The sequence below is a fragment of the Haemaphysalis longicornis genome, unplaced genomic scaffold (genome assembly GCF_048455015.1).
Source record: "Haemaphysalis longicornis isolate Haplotype H1 unplaced genomic scaffold, Haemaphysalis longicornis Haplotype H1 scaffold_4, whole genome shotgun sequence".
In the NCBI taxonomy this organism is placed as follows: domain Eukaryota; kingdom Metazoa; phylum Arthropoda; class Arachnida; order Ixodida; family Ixodidae; genus Haemaphysalis; species Haemaphysalis longicornis.
The window spans coordinates 5,142,528-5,168,051 of NW_027526361.1; the positions used below are offsets into that span (position 1 = coordinate 5,142,528).

At 52.2% G+C, this 25,524-nt stretch overlaps 2 protein-coding genes across 2 annotated transcripts in view; one reads left to right on the forward strand and one right to left on the reverse strand.

The window, feature by feature from the left end:
• Positions 1-561: 561 nt before the first annotated feature.
• Oda (Ornithine decarboxylase antizyme) overlaps positions 562-25,524 on the reverse strand; it is a 58,500-nt gene continuing 33,537 nt past the window's right edge. Inside the window, exons 2-4 of the mRNA XM_077705728.1 lie at positions 2,161-2,312; positions 1,826-2,078; positions 562-1,485 (exon numbers count right to left, since the gene is read on the reverse strand). Of these exons, the coding sequence (XP_077561854.1) occupies positions 1,370-1,485; positions 1,826-2,078; positions 2,161-2,312 (521 nt within the window). The 3' untranslated portion in view covers positions 562-1,369. The remainder of the gene's footprint in view (positions 1,486-1,825; positions 2,079-2,160; positions 2,313-25,524) is intronic.
• On the forward strand, positions 14,438-15,448 carry LOC144178525 (uncharacterized). The gene has a single exon (XM_077706448.1). The coding sequence runs from the start codon at positions 14,438-14,440 to the stop codon at positions 15,446-15,448; it is 1,011 nt and encodes a 336-aa protein (XP_077562574.1).

Sequence of the window (25,524 nt, forward strand, 5' to 3'; positions counted from 1 at the left end):
AAGTAATAAATGGTGTGCTTAAGTGCACTTCACTTGTCTCTGGTTTTGCTTTCTGCAGAGCCATGTGCGAATTCAAGTGACGTCGCATGGGCAATCGTGGGTGTCATTTACAGCTTCACTTTTCGACAATCTTCACAGGGTGGATTAGCGCACATTTTTTCAAAAACATTGGCGAAAATTCAGTTCCATCTCTTGTTGCATGTATTTGAAGGGTTACCTGCTCAATAACCGCATGCATGCACCAGGTTCAAACCAATAATGAATGAAATTTGCATGCTAACTGGTTTGCTCACAGAGGTCAACTGCCATTACTTCTATGAACCACTATTGTTCATAATAGAAATAATTTGGTTCATAGGCAGAATTTAGTTTCTTATTTCAGATATAATGCACCATTACCAACCCAGTATGTGCAAAGGTGTCATTTGACAGGCAACACTAGCAAGCTGAACCAGATGGCTTTTGCCAACTACATTGGTACTTGCCAATTCCACAAGGGTGCCGACTGCATGCGACAAGCACATGCAGCAAGCCAAAGCAAACAAATCGAAACAGCCAAGCTCAGCAAGACAAGTTTTGTTTATTGGCATTGAAACGAAAGGGCATGAAAATTTGAACGAAAAGAAAATGGGTTGCATGCTACAGAAACAAGCCTCCTAAGCTATGAACAGTTACGTAATGTGAAGAGAGAGTATGAAGGTGGAAAAAAATGATTTACACAAGGCCATTTGATTTTTGAACATTTTTGGCAGTTTATGCAATTTTTTTTTACATTTTCGAACATTGCGAGTGAAGAAAACTTGCCCAACTAGTCTAGCACAGGAGGAAGCTAGTTTGACCACAAGCGAGGGAATCTGTACTCGACTTTGGAAAGTGCACTCATTAAATTTCGTTGTAATGCTACAAACACTAGCCCTAGTGTATGCCGTAACCTAGCGTTGGTCCCAAAGAAACCTCTACAGTAAGAAACCAAACGAGGCTGCAGTATTCAGGGCAAACATCGCTAATGGAAGTAGTGTACACGCCGCCGCGCATCGCCTAAAGTATGCAGTTAGCGGAAGAAATTTATAGCCAAAGAATTGCCTATCGCCTCGCTTGTGGACACTATGCTTTAAGGAATAACGCGTGGTCTCTGAAAAGGCCCCTCCCCGAACAACGTCCCAATGCAGAATGTGCCGCCCAACCCAGTTTTTTTGTCCCGGTTTTTGTTCTACACCCCTTGCTTTTGACTTCTAATGTTAGCACACTGGAAAGGTTACACGTCTGGATCTCCTCCCCGAAAGAGTTGCAGGAAAAGGAACAAAACGAAGAAGCTATAGGTGCGGCAGAAGAGCCAGGAAGGACGGTTTGCTGCTGGTCCGACCATGTCTCACTCGATGGCATAGGCCATGTACAACTGCTCTTCGGTCGTCGACTGCGGCACAAGCGGGTGTCCTGGGGCCAGAGTGGTGAAGCCCAGGAACATGAATGTGCGCACAATGCCGGCTGGAAGGCAAGCGGCAGACAATGTAGTGGGCTGCACAACAGGAAAGTGGACAGTGTGTGCTGCTCTGTGCAATAAGCAGCAGCTAGCAACACTGTTCCCAACAGCGCATTTAATATGCATCCACTAGCAGCCATCTGGAGTCTTACAATGCATTGTTTCCATTTATAAGCACACTTTAAATTTCAAATTCCTGCATTTTACAGAGATCCCCTTTCAGATATCCTGCCCACGTAGATGCCATGACAGCAGGAAAAGCTAAGGTACACTTGGCACGCTTACACGGGCATGCAAGGACCCAGGGACTCAAGCTGCCTCAAGTGGACCACAGCTAGCTCGTACCTCTGTCCGAGCGGTCCTTGTTGAAGAAGACGAGAACATGGCTGCAGTCCAGCTGTTCCTCAGCAAACTCGAGCAGGGTCACAAAGGCTTCGCGGGAGCCGTCAGGCAGTACGCACGAGGGCAGCTGCACGTACAGCCGGCCATCGCACAGCACCGTTTCCCAGTTCACCTCGGTCTGCTCCGTCAGACGGCAGCGGAACGTCAGCCGCACCGCTTCCTCGCTCCACTGCCGCGATAACAGCTCTCCTCCCTTCTGCAAGGGCATTGCGCCAACCGTGATGAGAGGCGGTCACTGCGAGGAGTCTGGCGCCTGAGCGGCCAGGAGCACTGCTTACCCGAACATGGGAGTTGTCCACAGGGGGCGCTTTCAGAGACCCCACGCCGCTGCCTCCTGTGCTTGACAGCGACACGTCGGCGGCATGGGGCGCATCAGGAGCACCACAGAGGCCCAGCACCCAGAGAGATACAGTAGTGGCGCAGCAGCGTCCTGGGAGAAACAGGGACTGTTCAGCACACGCACACCTTCCACGGAGAGGCTCCAGGCAACCAAGCTATGAGGCGGCGAGTCGCAAGGGACGGCAAAGGATTCATTTTAAAACTATCCAGTGGTCTTGACCCGCGGCCGTGCGACCTCGACCCCTTAGCCACTGGAACCATTGCGGCGGGTTCTAAGTTGATATTACAGCCGCACTGCACTTTCGCCGCGCTGTTGAAGCCTTATTGGGGATGCCGAAAATAACTTCGAACGAGGGCACCGTTTTATTCACAACACTCGACCTCAAGCAAGAATCCCATTTAATACTGTAGAGAGGAGTGCAAGTTGGCGGCGCGCTTTGCCCATGATGCAGCTTGGTTCAAAGGAACTTCGAAAAGCAAAGATTCGACCACAATCTAGGATAAAATGTAACGCTACCCAGCAAATTAAAAAAAACGCCATTTCACTGCCCTAAACCGTAAGCAAACCACCCCTTCCGGCGCCAACGCAAACCACAACTTCCCCGTTATACTCTCGCTCTCCAATATACTCTACTACAACGCAAACGACGGCAACACCTCGCTACTAATCCTAGTAGCGGACGCATCAGAAGTTCCTAGGTACGAAAACGCTACGTTTCAATACGCCAGCAGCGCGTAAATGGCGCCACATCAGGGATCCGCCGGTTCTGCAAGCTTTTTTTTTTTTTTTTTTTTTTTTTTTTTGATATCTCGGCCTCGTTGCATCGTAACGGCTTTACCGGCAAACGAATCGATTCCAAAATAGTGCCTGCCTGCCAAACTGAAGAGCCATATCAACTCCAGTATTAAAGCGACAACAGAAATATTAAAAGGTCAACTTTAGGTTTCATGTGTGTTTTGGGGCGAATCACGATCAGTACGCTTTAACACATGAAATGTAGCAATCTTTCCGGCAAAATGCGTTCCAGCTCCACGTTTAATCGGCGTCCATGCCGCTGCCCAGTGAAATGAAATGGGGTCACGGCACCAATGCGACGCAATGTTCGTACATGTTTTGACTGACGAAACAGGAGGAGGAACGGAGGAGAGGGAATAATTGCCTCGGTCATGGCAGCTTAACAGCTTTTTGCAACACGGTCACGAGACAAGGTAAGCATCGTTCCTCCAATGAGACTCCCAAAAGCACGAAACTAGAAGCATCGGGCCCGAAAATGCCTACGTGCTAGCGGTCAGTCCGGAGGTCAGCCCTCCGGAGTCGACGGGATAAGGATTATCAAGTACAAACAAACCCCGCAAAACCCGTCTCGTTTCTGAGCGTCGCAGTTCATACGCATCGAAGATAGCCGTGGAAAACAACGCCGAAACATGAACAACCGCACGACCCACACAGCCGGGAAACCGTTACTTTGCCGATAAATTCTGGTGTTCAAGCAAAAAAGAAAAAGCATCCGCACGGGGATGGGGCGGGAAGGCCGATATCAAGGTCTGTCACGCTCGGATGTTAGGCTTAGCAGGGCGAAACGAGGTGCAAGTTCACGGAACGCGGCGCGTAAGATGCGAAACTGAGCCGCAAGGGCAGATCAAAACAAAGAGTGGCCCTACCTCATGGTGTTGTCCGGACAGCTACTACTAAAATGACTACTAACACCTGGCATGGCGGCCTCTTTACTACTTAAACTTGATAAGGCGAAGTCGACCGTACGATTCATACCGCCCAAAAGGGTGGCGGGGATGCGAACTGCCCGCACGCCGCTCCGCGACCTCCTTTTGAAACCTCCGCAGCAGTGACGTCACTGTCGATGCACGCCGCCTGGCGCTGAAACCTCCGGGGGCGTCAACGGTTTCGTTTTCGGACACTGGCTGGCACGATGGCACCACTGCGAAGCGGCGCGGTGACTTTTTTTTTATTTTTTTTTTTCGCTTTTTTACTCCGCTACATCCCGTTTCGGCGCATTGCGCCGCAACAAGGTTGCGCAATGCTGTTGTCGTTCATTGACCGGAAGACCAGGCGTTCGAACAAAGACTCCCCCGCCCCTTTCCCGCACGTAAACAAAGGAAAGTAAGCCAATGGAAACAGACAGCTGAATCCATTTTAGCTCTATTCGGGAGAATTTGGGCGATAGGAAGGCCCTGCCGGGGCCACGTCTTCTGAATATCGAACTTCTTTTGGCAACAGCAACTACAAAAAAAAAAGAAAAAGATGGACGATACAGAAAATGAAATGAATGGAAGGGGGGTGATCCTGTGGTTCTCAAAGGGGGCGTCCGCGAAGCCCTCCCCAAAACCCTCCTACCCCTTTTTCTTCCTCCATGTCCTACCCCCATCCTTTTCTCCTTTTTGCCAAACTGAAAAAAGATGGCTTCGCTGCATGACATGTGCGTTTACTTTTTTTTTTTTTTTCGCGTAGCATGCAGCGTGTGCAGCCATGCGGAAAAGCTAGACTCATAAAAGGTAGCATATATGTTTCGGGTGACTTAGGACTTCAAGAGCAAATTCATCGACATTATGACACGCATGAGCGATCAGACTCAACAGGCGAGCATTTAGTATGTGGTATGCATGCAAGTGCAAATTGTTTGACATTACGATCCAAGCCCAAATGGGTCCCCGGCGGCGGCGCACTCATGACTGGCTCAGCTCACATCGAGTGGAAAACAGTGTCTATTTACGTACGTATCCGCCTGCCGAGGCTGACATCACCGAAACGACCCGCCTCCAACCCACACCAATACATGCATCATATCAATTTTCGGCCATATATTTATCAGCTTCACATTAAGCAAATAACCTGCGTAAATGCAGAGTCAACTAACTGTCCTTTTGGGTTGGCCAAATTAGGTGCAACGTCATTCTACCTCTAATCTAGTTCCATGTGATCCATATTTTCTTAGAATTTTTCCTTCCTGTTTTGTGATTTTGGAAAGCGCAGAGTTGTGGACATTTTGTTAGACTTCGCTGTACTTTATAGTTACTGCAATTAATACTTCATTTCTGCGGGAGGGGGGGGGTTGCGTTTTTCTGATATCAGAAAGCGCTCGCCAGATTTTGCAGCGCACGAGGCTGTATTAAACATTTTTCCTGCTAGAGAATATTCGTATACTATTGCAGTAGCATACGATTTGCCGGGAAACCGAAAAGCTGCCGTATATTTCGAGTTTAAAGTCATGTAATGCACATAAAACTCCTCCAAGATAAAAAAGTTAACGCAAATGTACAAAAATAATATGAAAATTCCGGGCTCATTTCTTTTCGAAAGAAAATTAGTGAGAACATAGGATGAGCGTAATGTAAAAACATGCAGACGTGATCAGGAGCGTTCATACTAGCGGTATCATTGCGCAGCTCAACCAATCTCGTCAACACTTTGATAATCTTTTTAGTTTAGCCATGCACAAGGACACCGCGAAGCAAGTTAAATAATTTGGTGACAATTCCGTACACGTTAGGAGGATATAGGGCACTGCAGCTATACATTCGCTACACTTTGCGACAATGCGATATTATAAGGGGTTCTTCGCACCCTCGACATTTCGTGCGCGGTGGTCCTAACCGCAGTGGCAACCTCCCTGCCTTTTTTCTCTGCTTTCGAATATTTGCTATCCCTTCCAACCTTTCCTTTCCTATGCACCTTTTCTCTGAATTCACCGTTAATCTGACCAAGTAGAGGTGCCATCTATTGATAAACGGTTACTACGGGCCACATTTTCCTTCGTTATTCTTCTCCACTAATGATCACACACACGGCATCTTTACATGTTCCTTTCCAGCCACAAGCACCTCCGCGTGGTGTGCGCATTCCCGGATGTATTTGCTCACTACTGCCTGGTACCAAGCGGAGCGGCGATTGCGTGCCGTTCGCTGGGCGGTTCCGGGGTGCTTCAGGAAGGTTCTCCGCGGGTAAATTGCCCCACGGAGAAGTGCCTCATCGATTGCTTGCTATTTCCCCCCGATCGTGGGCTCACATACCGGAAACCGTGGTGCAGTGTCGGCCTCTGCGGCCGCCACGCTCGCGAGGGAAAGTACAGAGCGTTGCGGGGCTGCTCGAGGTTCTGGGCTCCCAGCGCGGGTCATCTTGATGAAGATGATCATTAACCTTTGGAGTAATCGATTAGCTGTGATCGAAGTTCTTTCTTTCTTTCTCACCTAATCGGTTCGACTCCGTGAACCAAGGTAGATCTTTTTTATGTGTCATTTCGGACTGGCCAGAATTTTTTTCCCGTAGAATTCCTGTTTCGAGAGCAATCCTAGCTGGACTGTCCAATAACTGTCCAAAGCTATTCTGGACTGGCAAATGAAAGGACCACTTCTCGGAAAATAGTTCCCGTGTTGACGTGACCGCCCTACGCATGGCAACACGACGCTCAGGGAACGTTATGATGGAGAGCTCAAGTCAATTGCATGTTGTAGAAAAACGAAAAATAAACGTGATTGCGGCTGAGGCTTTTTTTTTTTTTTTTTGCTTTCTTGATATAAGCTTGAGATTGCCGTCAGCTTTAAGAAAATGCGACGCCGCGAACGCATATATTGTATCCGAATCAGAGCTCGATAAGCGGCAGATGCAAGCGAAGATCATTTGGGCCCCTAGTAGTGGCCGCGAGGACCTGGCTGTCCTTCACAAAAAAATATGATCAAATGGTGCTATGCGTCCCAGCCACATCATAGTCATGCTAGGGTCTGTTGAGCGCAGTTGAAATGGCTGTGAAGTGCTCGTGCAGCTCGCACGTATAACCCATGCGGTAACGCACACCCTGGAGCGTTGTCCCTCCGAGACGAGGTCTTGCTGCACGACTGCGCGTGGGGTGGCCCTCAGGCCGACTGTGACGAGGATCTGGCCACCTCATAATCTGGCCACCTCATAAACCTTAAATTCAATTGTGACTGATTGAAAAGGTGTTGGCTCACCACAATGCCCTCGATCGTTGTATTTTGCTCTTGCGAAGCGCCAAAGAATGCGTCAGCTTTTCCTCTCTTTTTTTTTTTTTCAGATTTTACGACGACGGACGTACACAGAACAAAAAGGATGCCGTTTTTACGAGCATGCGACGGCGGGCTTGTTTGGCAGAGCGTCACCAGCTTGCCTGTGGGTTGGGAACTTGTAACGGTTCTCTAGCTTGGAAACATGACCCCGAAAAGTACCTGTAAGATCCTTAACAGGTTGCCAAATGCCTCGCGACAGCTGTCGTCGTGTTTTAATCACCGCCGCAGGTTTCTAGCTGTCTTTCTGTACGCATTTCTTTGTGCTTGCGTGCGTGTTCTTGCGTGTGAGTGGGTGGTAGCCTCTGGCGGCTATACCAGAGGTGTACCACGGTGTTTTTTTTTTTTTTTTTTTCATTTTCTTTTTTTGTTGGTGGTTTGCATATTCGCATTCTTGCGCCGCAAAATTTCCTAGGGAAGCAGCAATAGCCGTATCTTTTCCTGAGCGGGCATGTGACTCAACGCTGCGTTATCTCCTCGGGCATGCTATCGGGGGCCTGGTGCCAAGCGTCCTCGCCTACGCATTATCAGACGCCGGCGTTTTCCTGTCGCGACGCTAAATTCGGGGGGCATGGAATATGCTTAAACTGGGTCTGTTAGTAAAGTATCATTTTTGATACATTAATCTTCTTGTGAAGTAAATCTGGGTCCATACGGAGAAAAATCCTACCAGGAGGTTCGAGGGCCCGCATGGAGCAACGCAGTAGTGGCGAGTGTTTTTATAAATCCGCTTTACTATGGGCGCTGTTGCGTTTCGCCCGGAATTAAGGCCAGCGGCAAAGCCATGACAGAGTGTACGAGAAGAATCGTACCCAACACCTCTGAGAGGAAAGCGAACAGTAGCGACATGAAAAGCTGGTAGCGTGTCTGTTTCGTGCCTTAAAACCCACGATGTCGTCACTGCGGCTTGCTCGGCCACACCGCTAACCGCTGCACCTTCGTTCGAATACCGGCCTCTTCCCTCCCCATGTCCTATTCCAAGCAGTTTAATTATGAAATGAAAAGTCAAAACCTGGCGAAAAGGAAAGTTCCTGTCTAAGCTGTGTCCACATTCTATTTCGAGTGATGGCATCTCAGTGATGCACCGAGGATTTTTTAACTTCAAGGGACCTAGTTAAACTTTCAGAATGGGATCGGTCGTCCAGTCGATGTGGATCATGTGATGAACGATGATGAAGCGACGCTCGTAGGCCGACGGCACATAGCCGACGACGGGCAGGGCCCGCGTCGAGCGGGAGCTCGCCGCTCTCTATCCTCTCTCTGCCCTCTGTTCCCCCCTCCAACATCAAACACCTCGGTTTTACCAACAAAACCCCGCCCACACAAGGGACGTCACAACTTGAGAGTGAGGATGGCTCATTCATTAGCCCACACTTGGCCATTGATTGGCCACCATGACAAACAAAGCTAGGTGGGTTCAAAACAGTCACGTGACCCACCTTTCTCACTCTAATACAGCAATCCAAAGGTATTCTGCAAAACACAAATATAACAGAAATGAAAGCCAACCCACTAAAAGCAGACCTAACGACGGGAATCGGCTCTCGGACTGCACGTCTTAAAGGAGTACTGACACCAAATTTTGACGCCTAAAAAATTATATATTTGGCTGCATTAGTTTGTACAGATGCCTCACAGAAATTTTTACAGCGATCCGAGGCCGAAATCACACCTAAAATCGATTTTGATTGTCCCGGCCGCGAGCTTCCACAAATCGGCACCACTAGCGAAATCGCTTTCGGCGTGACGAAACATCGGCCGGCGTGTCTGGCCGGTTCAGGGTGACGTCATATAGTCGTTTTCGGAACCGGAAACGATATCCTGCGCTGCTGTATTCGTCTGGGCAGGAGGCGTACGGGTGTAGCTGTGTGAGCAATGCTTGTAAACTTTGCGCACTTTGCGTGTTCGACGTCTTTGCTCTTCAGTTCGTGGCCGGCGCATGGTGTTCCCTTGCACTGGTGCCGAAAACTGCGCGGTGCCGGCACCGCGCGGTGCGCGATGTCGACGCGCACCGCGGCGACGCGGCGGTGCGCGTCGCCGCGCCCGCCCAAGTTGTGCTATGGCAAGCTCGCGGAGCCCGCCCAAGTTGTGCTATGGCAAGCTCGCGGAATGCGAAGTACTGCTCCTGGAAGCCTGTCCGAGCAAATCGACGACGACGCCAAACCGGCGCGTCGCCGAGCCCGCCCAAGTTGTGCTATGGCAAGCTCGCGGAGCCCGCCCAAGTTGTGCTATGGCAAGCTCGCGGAATGCGAAGTACTGCTCCTGGAAGCCTGTCCGAGCAAATCGACGACGACGCCAAACCGGCGCGTCGCCGAGCTCGCCCAAGTTGTGCTATGGCAAGCTCGCGGAATGCGAAGTACTGCTCGTGGAAGCCTGTATTTCTGCGCTGCGGACAGGAAAAATTGCGATTTTGTAAACAGCTTCGCTGTTAAAGGAGTAGTGACACGAAATTTCAAAGCTTAGATAGCTATGTACAATGCTTCCTTTTTATCAAGAGATATCTCCCAGCGAGTTTCAACAGTGACCGTTCAGTAAACCATATTTTAAATCCATTTTAATCTTTGCCCCCACTAGAATGTTCAGAGCAGGCTGACATGACATCATCTGCTACTTGCCCCAAACTGCCGACGTCGGGGCTCCCGTGACGTAGCCTACGCGCCGGCTGCGCTGCTATGCCGTGTGTACCCCGTCATGGTTTTGGGACTGACGTCATGCTTCCCGGGCGCGTGGGGATGGTGAAGACATCGGCCGGTCTGGGCGCGCGCGCACGTCCATACCCAGACTAGCTCGCCTACCCTGCTAGCCGCTCTTCTTGTACAGAGACGAATTAAGAGCCTATTGCAAAATCCCGCATAGCCTTTTCTTGCAAATTCCTGCATAGTGCACACTTTCATTCTACAAGTTCCTGTATTTGTTGTGCAATTATTCTGATCAATAATTTTTTTTCTCCAAAATTTAGTCTCCTAAATCGGGCACATTAGCCCCAATATATCTCCAGATCCTGGCCAATCCCCCAAGTAGGTATGCGCCACAAAAAAAAAAAAGGAACAACAACAACAACAACAACAACAACAACAACGAAGACCGTCAACGGTGCGACAAGAATGGTAACGTCACGTGCACCCTCCTGTCATGGCGGCCGCTCGGAGTTCGTTTTGTCGAAACCGAAACTGACACGAATAAACGACGCCGTAAATTATTATGTATACGCTGCGAACGACCGTCTAATGTGCCATTCTGTGATTAGTGGGCTAATAGGCACCCATAGCAGCGAAAAAAAAACGTAACACGAAATTTTCGTGTCAGCACTCCTTTAAAGGAGTACTGACACGAAATTTTTATGTTACGTTTTTTTCGCTGCTATGCGTGCCTACCAGCCCACTAATCATAGAATGACAGATTAGACGGTCGAGCGCAGCGTAAACATTCATTCACGGCGTCACTTATTCGTGCCAGTTTCGGTTTCGACAAAAAAACGCCGAGCGGCCGCCATGACAGCATGTATCACATGGCGTCACCATTCTTGCCGTATTGCTGCCTCTCTGGAAGCGCGCGCGAGCGAGCTCACGCGCGCGCCCAGACCGGCCGAGGTCTTCGCCGTCCCCACAGACCCGGGCAGCATGACGTCAGTCCCAAAACCATGACGTGTACACACGCCCGAGCAGCGCGCGCCAACCACAGCCAGCGCGTCGGCTTCGTCACGGGAGCCTGGACGTCGGCAGTTCGGGGCACGTAGCAGATGATGTCACGTCGGCCCGCTCTGGGCTTTCTCGTGCGGGCGAAGATTAAAATGGATTTTAAATATGTTTCGCTGAACGGTTGCTGTTGAAACTTGCTGGGAGATATCTCCTGATAAAAAGGAAGCGTTTTACATAGTTATCTCAGCTTTGAAATTTCGTGTCAGTACTCCTTTAATATAGCGTCCCACCTGTTGAGATTTAATCGTTAATGTCGTATACAACTGCTTCGCGGGAGTCTATCTCTCAAACTCGGAGGGCATGCAACGTTGCCCTCGCGGTTTGACTGATTGAAAACACGTTTATTCCATTTTCTTGCGCTTGGGCGCTGCTATGGATAAGGGTCGGTAGGGGATTGGTAGGGAAGGGGAAGTGGGAAAGGATAATTATGCCGCGATTTACTGCGTCAGTGGCCTGGACGCAACACTGTGGTCGCCTGGAGTCGTAGCCACCGTATGCTGTCCTGCGCATCGCCGCAAAGCCGGTCACCAACGACTGGTGCTGCGAAGTCCAACAGAAAAAAGCAGCAGGGCGCGCCACAAGCTAGCAGCATAGCCAGCAGGAGCTTAGGCGTCGGACAGGACCAGGACTGGAGAGACGTGGGCCAGGGTCCAAGTCCCACGTTGGTGAGGGCGCGGTACCGAGGAATACTGTAGCGGGGGCAGTCCCACACTAGATGTTGTAGGTCTGCCCTGGTATGGCAAGTGATGCAGGTGCTCGGGACACTGGGAGCGGCCCCACGGCGATGAAAACGGTGGAGCAAAAACGGTGCGAGCAGTGTTCCCGTCTGAATCCGTCGGATATGATCACAGTTCCCGCCGCGAGAACTCACGGGAAGGAACTGCAGGGATCTGGAGAGGGTTGGCCATGGCTGCGAGGTAAGCTGTCCGGCGGGTTTGACTAAGCTGCCGTTCAGCCGTGGGATCGGCTTCTTCTTGAGGGACGGGCAAGGACACCGTAGCCGCGAGTGGGGAGGGGCTCCGAGCTAGCACGAAGAGCAAATGCGCGCGTGCTAGTCGGTGCACTTCGTCATTTCCAGGGATGCCGCAGTGTGCTGGAACCCAGTGAAGTGCGAAGCCGTTACCCGATGCCCGGAGTTTCAGAACGTTGCGGCGAATGACGTCGGTGGCGGGGCTGGTGGCACAGGCCTGAGTCTGTGTACACATGGTAATGTGCAGGGGAGCTTGTTAGGTCTTCCTGGAGAGCTGCGTCGAGATAGTCACAGACTCTTGCAATTCAGCTTGTGTGCTGTGTGCCGGAGTGACACCGACATGGTGGCGGCGACCTTGAAGTCCAGTAGTTTCGTCGAACCAGGCAGTGGCGTACACGATGTGCGAGTCTACGGTAGTGGGCATGGCCACGTCCGTGTAGATGACACGCTCGTGTCTAAATGCCGCTTGTGTGGAGCGGGCGTGACGTTTCGCATGGGCTGCTCTTCGACCGTCGTGATGAGTTCCCATGTGGACGGGTAGTGGCTTGCCATCTGTAATGGTAATGTACTCCCACGGAGGTGTGCGTCGCGGGAGTAATGGTATACCACTAGTGTTATGGCCTAGACGGCGAAGGGTGTCACGGCCAGCCTCTGTTGAACGAAGCCGGACTTCTTGCGTGTGCCGGTGCGTGTCTGTATTCTCGGACAAGTCGTTAATAAGGCCATAGGCGTGCGTACAGGGGGGGCCGGGGGGGCGGCCGCCCCCCCTAATCATGTGAAGGGGGCCGCCGAAGTGGCCCATATTTTGTCAATGTAACACATTAAAGTAAAAATTTCTGCTCAGACATATTTTGTATGTGTTGCAATTCGATCGCATTGAAATAAAATTTTTATAAACATCCCTCTTTGCACTGCGTTCAGACCGCTAGGCCGTCAGTGGGAAGAGGTCGGGAGTTGCTGTAATGTAGGGGGGGTGGGGGTGCAGTGGTAAGACTTTGCCCCCCCGTAATCGAGAACTCTGCGCACGCCTATGAATAAGGCTGCAGCTCTTCAGCGCTTCGAGGCGGGTGTAGCGGGGAAGTCCCGTGACAATGCGTCGTGCTTCGTTGAGCAGCCTTTCGAGTGCAAGCGGTATTCTCGCTAACTATATTCCGTAATGATGTCACACCAGTTTACTTTATTTTAATTGGTCATAAACGTTTTTATGTTCCTTAATAAGTTTGTGGTCAAAACCTTTGTGTTTGACCAGTCACAGATTTCATAAGACGAACGACCCTCCATTCTGTTATATCTTTTCTGCCACCCCGTACTTGCGAGTGTGTCGCCGCAGCCGAGATCGCCAAATCAGGTGAAACAATAGCGCTAGGAGGAAGCTACTTCTGAACCTGCTTTTCTCGCGGTAAAATGCACGTGAATTTCTCGGAAAACCTCTGAACATAAGCTACGCAATCAAAAATGAAATTTTATGAACTTTCTTAGACATTGTTCACAGCTGTCTAAAAATTATCTGTGGGCCAAATTTTCTTCAGGTCTCTATTATGTGTTGCGGCTAGAACAGAGTGTGTTTGTCGATAGAAACCTTTTCCCTCACGATCTACTCGCGGTACTCGCTATGTCTTGTGGGGAGCGCCTTGGCCCGACACCTTCTGGCCTAGGGGGTGTCGCCCGGAGCCCCTCGCCATGGGCTCCCTTCCCTCGCCCTCCTCGCCTACCGTGCGGCCCGGTCGCCGGAGAGATGGCGCGAGTGGACGGGTAGGGACGGGCGGTGGTGCAAAAGAGAAGCGCGCGGGGACTGGAACTCGGGACGCGAAGTGTGATGATGGTGTGTGTGTGTGTGTATGTCCGGACGGTCGACAGCGTGGAGGATGTAAGTAAAGAGTTCTTTCACGCAACCGCAGTGTGCCTCATTCCTGGGCATGCCGTAGAGAGCAGGCCCACATCTGGCGCCCGAACGTGGGGCTGATTTCAAGCCCACCAGTGGACATTTGCTCTCTGAGGCTGCCGGGAAGGGGCCCACTGCGGTTTGAGCCGGCATTCCTTTGTTCCGGAAAGGAAGCGCCATTTTGGGCACTAGGCTTCACGGACCTTTCCGCCGTATAGATGCATGTATGGTAAATCTGTTGGATGGCGGCGTTTTGGTTTCTTAGTTTAGTTTTCACGGTAGCTGCGAAAGCCTGAAGTTTTTTTGCGTTCTTCGTTCTGTGTTTGTGTAACGGCTTAGGTGACTATATTACACCGTGGGTATATATACGTAGCGTCTTGTAGGCTGGTAGGAAGGTATGTAGCGCTTGAGAAGAAGTCGTTCGTGTATTCTGATGCGCGCCTATTGCAGTTTTTTTTTTTCGTATTTTGACGTGTGTTTTCTTGAGTTTTCGTCATATATTGTCTGGATGCCTCTGTTCCCGTTGTAGATTTCCGAATGTGGTTTGTTTGTCGCGTTGCGTAAGTAACTAGCGCGAAGTGTTTTGTACCGGTGTGTGTGCAGTTTGGCGTTGTAGACATAGTTCGCTCGCGATGGCCCCGACCACAAGGAGTGAGACGGGACAAAAGGAGAGCCCGCAGGGCTCGGGGGAAGACGCGGCGGCGGACGCCGTTGTGCGGGAGGCTGCTGAGCAGTCGCAGCCCGCTGATCTCGCCTCCATGATGAGGCAGATGACCGCGATGTTCGCGGAGATTACCCGAACGCTCGGTTCGGCGCCGGTGGCCCCCGCCGCGGCCCCAGTAGCGTCAGGTTCGCGGCCGCGCCTTAACGTTGAGGTCCCCTCATACTCCGGCTACGGTGACGCGAAATCGGTGTACGAGTTCCTTCAACAACTCGATTCCTACCGAACGGCGCTGGGCGCATCGGAGGAGGATGTGCTGAGGCAAGTCCTGCCCGTAGCACTGGTGGGAACCGCTGCGCGGTGGAGGCGCTGCCAGCCGGCGTTCACGTCGATGGCAGATTTCAAGGACCGATTCCGCGCGGAGTTCCTACCACCCGATTACGAACACCGTATGAGGGACGAGCTTGCACTTCGCACGCAGCACCCAGAGGAGAGCCTCCTCGAGTACGTGCGGGCGATGCAGGAGCTCTACGAGCGGGCCGACCCAGCGGCAGCCGACGCGGACAAAGTAGCACGGGTGTGCAGGCAATGCCACCCGCGTTTTAGACCGCACTTGCGGGGTCGGAGTTTTCCTAACCTCGAGGCCCTCGCACAGGAAGCGCGCATAGTTCAGGCGGATCTGCTCGCCGAGCTGCGCTACAGGCTGCCGCCGAGGCCCGGAGAATCGCTCGAACCGGGTTGCGCTTGGTCAGGAGCGCCGGTGCCTAGCGCCCATCAGGCCGAAACAATGGCCGTGAGGCAAGAGACTGCAGTGGGGAACTCCGCCACTGTCAGGGCGCTAGACCCGTACTCCTACGAGCAAAGGCGCCGTTCGGGGCTGGAAGACCGCCGATCGGCCCCTCGGCAAAACGCCGGCTTTCGAGGACAAGGGGAGCGAATGGCGGCCACCCAAACTCCTCTGAAAGAAACAACGCAGGCGTAGGAAGGGGGCAGCAGGACGAAATGGCCCGTTTGTGCTGGTTTTGCCACAAGCCTGGCCACTTCTCCCGTCAATGCCCCGAGAAAATGCGTAGCACGCAGGGAAACTCGGATCGCCGGCGACGGTGAGGGACGGTGGCTCGTCGTCGCCGGCGGGAAGCGAGAAGAGGGGGCCAGACAGAGGGGGCGCGAGGGAGCCCCCAGGGCACCCCGAAGCTGGCGTCGACGGGCAGCTGGCCCCCTTCGCATGCAGGGCGCAGGAAGACCCCTCTTCGTCTGCCCCATTCATGCGAGTGCAATTAGTCGGTCAAGAACTTTTTGCACTGGTCGACACGGGCTCGACGGTTTCTCTCATCGGGGACGAAATCTTCGAAGCCTGCCGGAAAAGAAGAATCCGGGTCAGGCCCGCCGAGACACCCTTGAGCTTAGCAGCGGGTTCGGCAAAAGCAGACGGAGCTGTGAGACTCACGCTCGGTTTTGATAGCAGAAAGCGCAGACAGCGTTTTGTTTGCTTGCCTGGTTTGTCTGTTCCAGTCATACTGGGCAGAGATTTCCTCTCGAGGGAGGGTGTTGTGCTCGACATGGGGAGGAACGGCTACCAGTACGGGCCGCAACCCCCTTTCTTTCCTTTCGCGAACGCGCCGATGCACGGTTTACACCCGCACGGGGCAAATAGACTCTACTGCGCTGCGGAAGGCCAGGGAGAGGCGTCAGGAAAGAGGAGCACTGATGTAGAAGCGATCGTCGCATCTTTTTCAGGATCCGATGATCAGCGCCGAATGTTGGCGGAAAGTTTGCTCCCCTTATCGGAAGGGGGTGGCGGAAGCGCGCGCGCCGAGTGCAGTGGTTTCATGGGCGGCGCGGGCCACCCCGAGAGGGGGAGGAAAGGGCCGGACGGAGGAGTCGAGGCCGGCCGCAAACGGAAAGCGGAGCGGCATCTCGCAGCGGCGCTTTCTCGCCCCCCGAGAACAGAGGCAGAAAGGAATCTGTCTTGGGGGGAGGTAGTGAGTAAGGAAGAGCTCATTGAGGCCCAGAAAGCAGACGGTCTGTGCCAGCGGGTGCTGAAAAGGCTAGCGGGAGGCGTAGCTTGCACCGGTAACGCTGAGGGGTTTGACGCGTATCTGCTGGGCGACGATGGCTTATTACTTCGCTACTTTCCCCAACTGGACGACGAAGAGGCGGTTTCATCCCCCTTTCGAGTCGTGGTCCCGAGGAAGTTGCGGAAACGGTTCATGCGGTACTTTCACGACACAGCGCTGGCAGGACATGGCAGCGGCAGTAAGACTTACGACAAGTTATGCCGTGTCGCGACCTGGCCAGGCATGAGGAGAGACGTGCTGAGCTATTCCCGCGCTTGCCCTCTTTGCCAGGTAGCGAAGCCGCGCGCTGGGAAACCTGTGGGTTTCATGAAGCCGGTGGAAAGCAGCTACCCGTGGCAGATTGTAGCGTGTGACGTAATGGGACCCCTCCCAAGATCCGCGCGAGGAAACCAGTTCATCCTGGTTGTAACGGACCACTTTTCTAAGTGGGTGGAGTTGTTTCCCCTTAGAAAGCTAGCGTCGGAGCGGATCGTAGAGAAGCTGGTGGAGACATTCACTCGTTTCGGCTTCCCCTCCGACCTGATCACTGACAATGCTTCGTATTTCACAAGCAAAGTCTTTTCAGACTGTTGTCGAGCGCTGCACATTCGGCACAGGAAAACGAGTCCTTATCATGCTCAGAGTAACATCACTGAGAGGGTGAACAGGAACCTGAAGTGCATGCTGGTTGCGACAACCAAGGAGAATAAGGACTGGGACGCGCGTTTGCCTGAGCTGGCTTTCGCGACCAGGACTACCGTAAATAGGTCAACAGGTTTGACACCAGGTTACCTAAATTTCGGTAGAGAGATCGCTTGTCCAATGGAAAATGCACTGCTGTACGCGGCGGCGGGTAACGCCCCTTCTCTGTCGCAATACGCGGCTAGGCTCCGGGAACGCCTTTGGGCAGCGCAACGCACGGCTCGGGAGAACCTCGACGTGGCGCGCATGGAGCAAGCCGAGCAGTATAACAACGTCGTCACCTTGTGTACAACATCGGTGACCTAGTGCTAAGGAGAACGCACCCACTCAGCAACGCTGCACGCGGTTTCACCGCAGCGCTCGCACACAAATGGCAAGGGCCATACAGAATTACGGCGCAGACGACTCTGCTCACGTATGAGATGCAGTCGCTTGAAAGCGACGAGCTGGTGGGTCCTGTGCACGTTAGCGATCTCAAGGCCTATCACGTTCGCACTGGCGATGACGAACTGGTGGTAGCGGAACCAGAAGGTGGGAGTCCCGCTACTGAGGACAGAACGGCCGGCGATGGGTTTCGCACCCATCGTTACGACCTCAGGGTGCGGTAGTGGCTACCCCCCACGGGTCCGGGTCTCACGTGGTTCCACCACGGAGCAACCCGCAGCACAGTCACCGCTTCAAGTTTCACCGCGCCACCTGTGCGGGGGTGCGAGGCGTGGTTTTGTGCCTGGCCGTTACGATGACCCGCCGCGGTGGCTCAGTGGCTAAGGCGTTGCGCTGCTGAGCACAAGGTCGCGGGTTCGATTCCCGGCCGCGGCGGCCGCTTTTCTGATGGAGGCGAAAACAAAAACGCCCGTGTGTACGAGATTTCGGCGCACGTTAAAGATCCCCAGGTGGTCAAAATTAATCCGGAGCCCTCCACTACGGCGCGCCTCATCGCCTGCGTTGCGTCGGCGTGTTAAACCCTGCAATCAATCAATGGCCGTTACGATGCCAGCCTGGGCCTGCCGACAGCGGGCCCTTCCGGTGCGACCCGGGAGCTTCGCGCCACCGGCCTGGTGGTGCGGGGCGATACGTTCGTGCCTGGGCGTTGCGAGTCCGGCCCGGGCCTGCCGAGCAGAGGGCCTTCCTGGTTCGACCCGGGATCTGTTGCCATGGTCCGGGGGTCCTGCCGCCCTTCGGAGATGCGAGGCGGCTGCGGTTCGCCTCCTTGTCAACGGCGGAGCCCTGTTCGTGGATTGGGGGCCTGCTGAGCTCATCGCGGAGCTGTAACCCCGGCGTGGAGGCGCCGGTGGGCGCACAGAGCCTACAGCTCGCTCTGGGGCTGCGAGCGCCCGTCAACCGGGTTTGCCCCGGGCTCATCACGGCGTCTCCGGTTCCGGCGCCGAGCAGCGGAGATCGGGACGCCGGGGCGCTGTCGAGAGGAGCCTGGCCGTTCGGTGGAATCCTGCGCCGGGCAGCCGAGAATGCGCTCCCGCGGACGCCTACATGGTGGCGATGGCGAGCGGCATGCTGCCACACTTCGGCGGGTGCCAGCCCACCCACAGCCGCACAGGGCGGCCCGGCGGGCGATCTTCAATGATGGACCCGTATCCCGTGTTTGAGGGGGGGAGAGATGTGGGGAGCGCCTTGGCCCGACACCTTCTGGCCTAGGGGGTGTCGCCCGGAGCCCCTCGCCATGGGCTCCCTTCCCTCGCCCTCCTCGCCTACCGTGCGGCCCGGTCGCCGGAGAGATGGCGCGAGTGGACGGGTAGGGACGGGCGGTGGTGCAAAAGAACCGCGCGCGGGGACTGGAACTCGGGACGCGAAGTGTGATGATGGTGTGTGTGTGTGTATGTCCGGACGGTCGACAGCGTGGAGGATGTAAGTAAAGAGTTCTTTCACGCAACCGCAGTGTGCCTCATTCCTGGGCATGCCGTAGAGAGCAGGCCCACAGTCTTTAACAATAGTTTAATTCAAGCTCGTGATTCCGTGCACCTGACATGTCTCATAACGCCCTCAACCCTTATTCTCCGTTGGTTGTCAACGCCTAAGTGGCTATATAACGACACATCTACAACCATGGAGTCCCGATTATAGCTCGCACATCACGTCGTCTACTCTTCAGAACCATGCGTTGCTGGATGACGCTCCCGGAGTTCCGAGAACCACTGACAATAAGAGTTATACAGCGCAGATAAGCACCTTTGCAGTGCACTTTTTTATAGCGGTTATTTTGCCACGGGGCATAAATGAGGGTGTATGAGTTGATGATGAGAAAAGTTGATCAAATTAAGATGAAAATGTTCGCTCCTCGGATGCAGTCCAGGGGGGAACGATGGAGAGGCCCACGTATCACACGCAGCTGTGTATGCAGTCGCGTCGTCTGTATACGCGAGAGCCCGTGACGTACAAGAAAAGAATGCAAATAGTCTGGGACGCCGGCACAGGAAATGTGCATTTGCCTCTTTTGTGCGCAAAGGGGCTGTAGAAAGCGTTAAACGAGAGCAAATCTTGCACTGCCGTACAAGCGCACAAAGGAAAAAAAATACGCTTTGAGGGCTTCCGTACAATGTCGACGGTCAGTGTGCCGTCAATATTTGATCAGTCCAAAGGGATGTACGGGCTTTACGCATTGTTCGGGGCACTTCCTAATGCCCCTGGATAACGTGTGCTCGGATGGTCGCAGCAACAGCTTGCAACAGGACTGCTGGCTTCACGGGATGTGCTTGACTTCCTCTTGTTGTCAGAGTGCAAGCGGAAACACAAGAAGCGGCAACCGCCGAGTAACACACACAGCCCTGCGCTGGTCCCTCTTCTTTGGTCCCTTTATTTCCTGCTCTGAGCGCATCTTCCCTGCCACCTTAACCACGAATAAATGGCCCAACTTCTTGTGAGCGAGGGTGTCCTTGTTCTCGATGCTGTGCAGTTGGAAGAGATATTTCCAGTGGTAACGTCACAGTTTAATGTGAAAAATTCGATTGGGAAATCCGCCACCACACAGATGCCGACGGAGCCGATGACTCTCCGGGAAAGAAGGGGCACACCAGACATCGCACGTCGATGGCCGAGCAGTCGACAAACACGTCAGCCACCAACAGACGAAGAGCCACCGTTGAGTGGGGCCACGCGGTCGTCGTCTCGACCGGCTCAACGTGCGCGAGCTGGCGAACAGGTAGCGGCAGATTTCCAGCTGTAGTGGAAAACGCAGCCGACGGCGACGCTGCACCCGAGGTAGGCCGGGCTGAAGGCACAAGGTTACTCCGACGGTTGTGCGGGTTGCCGCGGCCAGGGGTTTATGCAGTGTTTCGATTTTGGAGAGGTCGAAATCCTCCTGGCTGTGTATTAATTCCTGGGCAGGTTACTCGTGGTTGTGGAATGTTTTTGGGGGGTGTCGAAATATTTCGGAGGGAGCGTTGGGGGGGTATAAATCCCTAAACTCGGCCCTACCAGGCATAACAGTGTCGCTTGTGACGTTAACAGGGCTATATGTCTGGCGAAACAAAACCTGCATTGTGTTTCTGCAAGGGAACAGCATAGGCAGGCAGCAAGGGTCCCCCCAAGTGTAAAGTTTCGGCCGATTCAGCGTTACTAGCTTTTTGAACTCGGCGAGCCAAAACGTATGAGAAGTGCAGAAAGGAAGACGTTTGAATTAATATCAAAGATTTCTCGTCTGCTGCGCTATGAAAAACCTTTTTTAAAGACAAATTTCACCCCCACGTGCCTCGTCGCCAACGTGTTCCGCTGAAGATATTGCCGGAAGGATCTCTGCTGCTTTTTTCCAAGACAAAGGGCAAACGCGGTCAAGTGGTTCCCAGCAGTCTGCATCGAAAACAATGCCGCGTAAATCTGGCCTTCCGGAGGGAGTAGATCTCATATCCGTAAACGTGACTCCTTGAGTAACGGGCGCTTGGAGTAGGTCTAGGGCAAGCCTGCTCAAACAAAGGCCTGTCTTTTGTTGCTTCTTTGTCTACTTGCATCAATGACTTTGTATTCGCCCTCTTCAGAACGTATCCTTGTCCCTGGAGCGAAGTTCGAGATCGTTTTTCTTTTGTTCTCACATAAACACAGTCAGCCAGCGTTGATAAGCAATTCTTTCCCGTCACTCGCAGCACTGCAGGGCAGTTTTGACGGCAGAGGGTTTCTGGGAGAGAAGATGGGATGCTGCCTCCATAGAGTTTTGTATGAAGCCCTATGGCTGCCTCTATTGAATATGAAATGAGTGCGAGGTCAATCAACACGTCACGCTTCGTTCGAAATGAACGCAGTACGAACTATAAACGCCAGAGCGGCAGGGCGGCGACGTAGTTCCAATCTCTGCTCGTCTTTGTACACTAACCTGCCTAAATTTCCTCCTATACTCGGTTACAACTCAAGAACGGCACCACCTCATGTAGTGTATCACTCCGCCAAAACGCCGACCCGTGACGTCAGTGCGCGCGCGTTTTGAAAGGAGTTTGCTATGAATGCGTGATATCGTCTGCCTTGCCTCACGCAGTTTGTTTGTCGTCACTGGAGTCGTTTATAAGCATATTAAGTCCAAAAAATCACGGGAACGGCTCACGCCATGTTCAAAATATTCCCAGTAACGCCCTACTTTCGCCGCGCGGAGAAACATCCGGCTACGGTTATAAGGCACAGCGGCAACTTCCGGTGGCCTTAGGCGCGCATGGAAAAACAACTAACGAAGCAGTTCAGGGAGATATGGGCTGGGCGTCGTTTGAAGTTAGAGAAGCTCAAAGTAAAATATGCTTTGAGATGAGGTTGAGGGCAATGGATCAACGAAGATGGGCAACTAAGGTTTTCAGGTACCTATACTTGAAAAGCGTGGACACGCAGTGGTTAAGGAAGACTAGACGGCTAACGATGAAATACGGAAAGAACAGTGGGGAATCCAAAACAGCCAAGGTAACCAAAAAAGAGGCAAGGCAGATTGAAACGAATAAATGGAGGGAAAAAATGGAAGCTAAAACGTCGTTAGAGATGTACAGGGCTGAGAAGATGAACATCAGAAAGGAAAATTTATACGATAATTCCCAGGGCAGTGCTTTGCTTTTTGAGGCTAGAGCAGGGTGCCTGCGAACTAAGAGTTTTGTGGGGAAGTATTCACAAAATGATGGGGTATGTGTGGTCTGCGGAAAAGAAACAGAAACTATGCGGCACATAGTGTTAGAATGTGAGGGTATCCATCCAAATCTACATGAAGGGAATATTGGGCTTTCAGAAGCCCTAGGATTTAAGGGTATCAGTGAGGAAGTTAACTTCAAGGCTGTCGAGGGGACGAAAAGAAGATTAGAATGCTGGTGGATGAAAAGCAGAGAGGGGAATATTGCCTAGGACAGTTGCCACCTGTAACAGGGAAAAGAAAGTATTTCGGGTCTAATAAGCCTTAGGGCCTGCCATAAGCAGCGCTAGTATTAAACCAAGAGTGTAAAACATGGTTATATTAGTCCTTTTTGGTAAGATGACATGTCATCACCCCGCTTCAAAGGGGAAACCAATAGGAATCATCATCATCATCATCATCGGTGCCGTTCATAAGTTGTCACCGAGTATACCTTCCCTCATTTATGCGCCCTTTCTTGGTACTTTTCTCTCGGGCACCTAGCTTCCGCCTTACTTCCTTTCCGTCCATTCTAGTAAAAAAAAAAAAAAAAGCCACGTGACTGTGTTTTGTTTCTTAAAGGAGCCATGAAGAGAAAACAAAAGTTTGTTTTATTCGAAAGATTAGGTGTTTCATAGTACCCCAAGCGCTTTCCCGGAAGCAAATGATGCTTTATTCACTGAGAAATAAGGCAATTTAAGCCAAAATTTTAAATCTCCCGCTAAAATTGAACATTCCGTGACGTGTACAATGGCGTCATAGAGCCGGTCCATGAAACAGGTACTTAGTATGTCGACTCCATATAGCACCCACACGCGGGAGTCGATCGAGACGGCGGCCATTTTAAAAATACTAGTAAAACCTAGTGCACCCGCAGCCCTAGTCATGGAATCGCCTGATCCGGAGAACAAAACTCTCGCCGAGGAGCTCGGGCTTGCATTTAACAACCTCACACCACTTGAACGCTCAATGCTTCTAAGTGCACGAGCGGCAAGAGTTGTGGGATACGCGGTGGACGGGAAAGCGACCATTCCGCGATAGCCACAACAGACGAACGCCCAGCCGTCGGCACCGCTGCCTCGTCAGCCCCGTCGCGACGGATGAATATAGACTGGTACGTATGTGCCGTATTTTGATTACGGTTAATAATAGTTCAATTTCAGTAGCAGTATCACTTATGCCAGTTGGCCGGTGTCGTGTATGGAAAGCCGTTCGCGCGAGCTCTCTGCTTCGACCAGAAAGATACGAGCGTCAATGCGCGGTGTTTACGGCATTTTTTTCCCCAAGGTCAGAGCGATTTGACGAAGTCGGGGACGAGCGCCAGCATGTCCCAGGAGTGAGCTAACGTAAGGGTCCCTGCCGTAACTGAACAAACTGAAGTTTTCAGTGGTTGTAAACTGGAAACGAGCTCGTAACGACAGCAGCAAGCCAACACCATTCGAAACTTGCGCGACGACTGGCTCTATCTCGTCGCTTCTTGCTGTTCCTTACTCCCTTCGTTTCTATTTTTACCTTTGCTGGTTGGCGATATGACGGCCAACCTCCTGTGAAGGGATTACGATACGAAGCAAGGTCGCGGCTGTGCGTGCTGGAACGGTTCGTTGGCCCCGAAGAGCCTCGAACCCGAAAATTCGTCTGCGCGACGGCGAGATGTCGAGCTTGGCCGGCGCTAGTTTCGTACGCATTGGCGCACACGCTCGCGAGTTCGTTCGGACCTTCAACCGTTTACTCCACCGTTCTTTGTCATAAAAAAAAAATGTGCAGTATGTTTCACGGGCATTTAGCTCGCTATGCAAGCTGTAAGCCCTGCCTAACATGCGTTTGCTTTTGCCGGCCTCCGCCAATCGCAGAGCATTCCCAAGTGACATCACAGGTTCTGTTGCGGAAAATGAGCTGGTGGGTCGCATGGTCATTTCCTTTCTTTTTTCCTAATTATGTAGCTTATTTGAGCGAAGTTTGCGTTATAAGTGGTGTCGTTATGGTTCTAACGAGGCAATCTTTCGAATGAACCAAACTTGTGTTTTCTCTTCATGGCTCCTTTAACGCTTTACTTGTTTGTTTGAAAGCTCCCACCAACAGCAATAGGCGTCCTTGAGTGCTGCATTATAATGCTACAATCAGGCGCACGACACAGGAGGGTACCGACGGGGGTGGACACGAGGCGGCGAAAGAACGGAAAGAGCTTCGGAGGACGCCGTCCTGGTTGCTGGCCAAGCGGTGACGGCAGCGGCCTCAAAGGTCAACAGGAAGTTCAACAGCAGATCAACAGAAGTCGACATAGGTTTTCGCCTTCACATTCTTAGCATGTTCTAAGCATCACCCGTAAATTTTAGGGTGCAGCCCTTTGGCGGCCGTCTTTGAGCTGAGCCGAGTTGTTGGCGTTAGCCGAGTGAACGCTGGAAAGACCGACGAGTGAAAGAAACAGCGAACGATGAAAGAAAGCAAAGGAGAGTGTCGCGAAATTGGGAGGCGAGGGCGGTTCGCCGTGGCGGCGCGAGCCAGCGCTCTCCAAAAGTGTGTGGTGGGGGAGGGGAGGGGGCAGTATGCTGTGCCCGCACGAGGCGCTCGACGGCGCGACGCTTAGCGAAAGCGTGAGGGGGGCGCGCGCGTGACTATGATGTGCGTTCGCTTAAGACGCAGTTCGCGGTCCCTTCCTGAGACGCACTTCGCTCCGCTGACGCAGAGGCTCATCATAGCTGCAGTCCAGAGAACTCACGAATGAGTGCTGCCTCAGCGCACTGCTGCTGCGCCCAAATATCGCATTAGGGAGTATCGTAATCGCCAGCCAATTATTTTATTTTTATCTTCATGTAGAATATAGTACACATCTTTAGATGCATGTGTAGAAGATAGATTTTCACATAGAAGATACATATTTTTTATCTTGGATGTTGATTTTTTTTTGCATTTTTGTTCAGTTTGCCGTTTATATGCGTTTTTGTGCAAATGAAGATAGTCACACAGTTACATGATTGGTCCGTTTTCGCGATATTTTTTTTATCGGGAAATTTGAGGTTGCGTTTTCGAGTTACTTTTCTAGTTTTTTTATTCATCTGTGAGGGCGTATATGCGATAGAAATTTCAAATTTTGTTGGTAGATTTTTGTCATTGTTACCGTTTTTCTATTTATGTACTGTTTGTTTTTTCTTATATCTCTTGGACAAAAAAAAATTATTTCTATTTACGTTACTATAACCAGAGTCCGTCAATGCATTT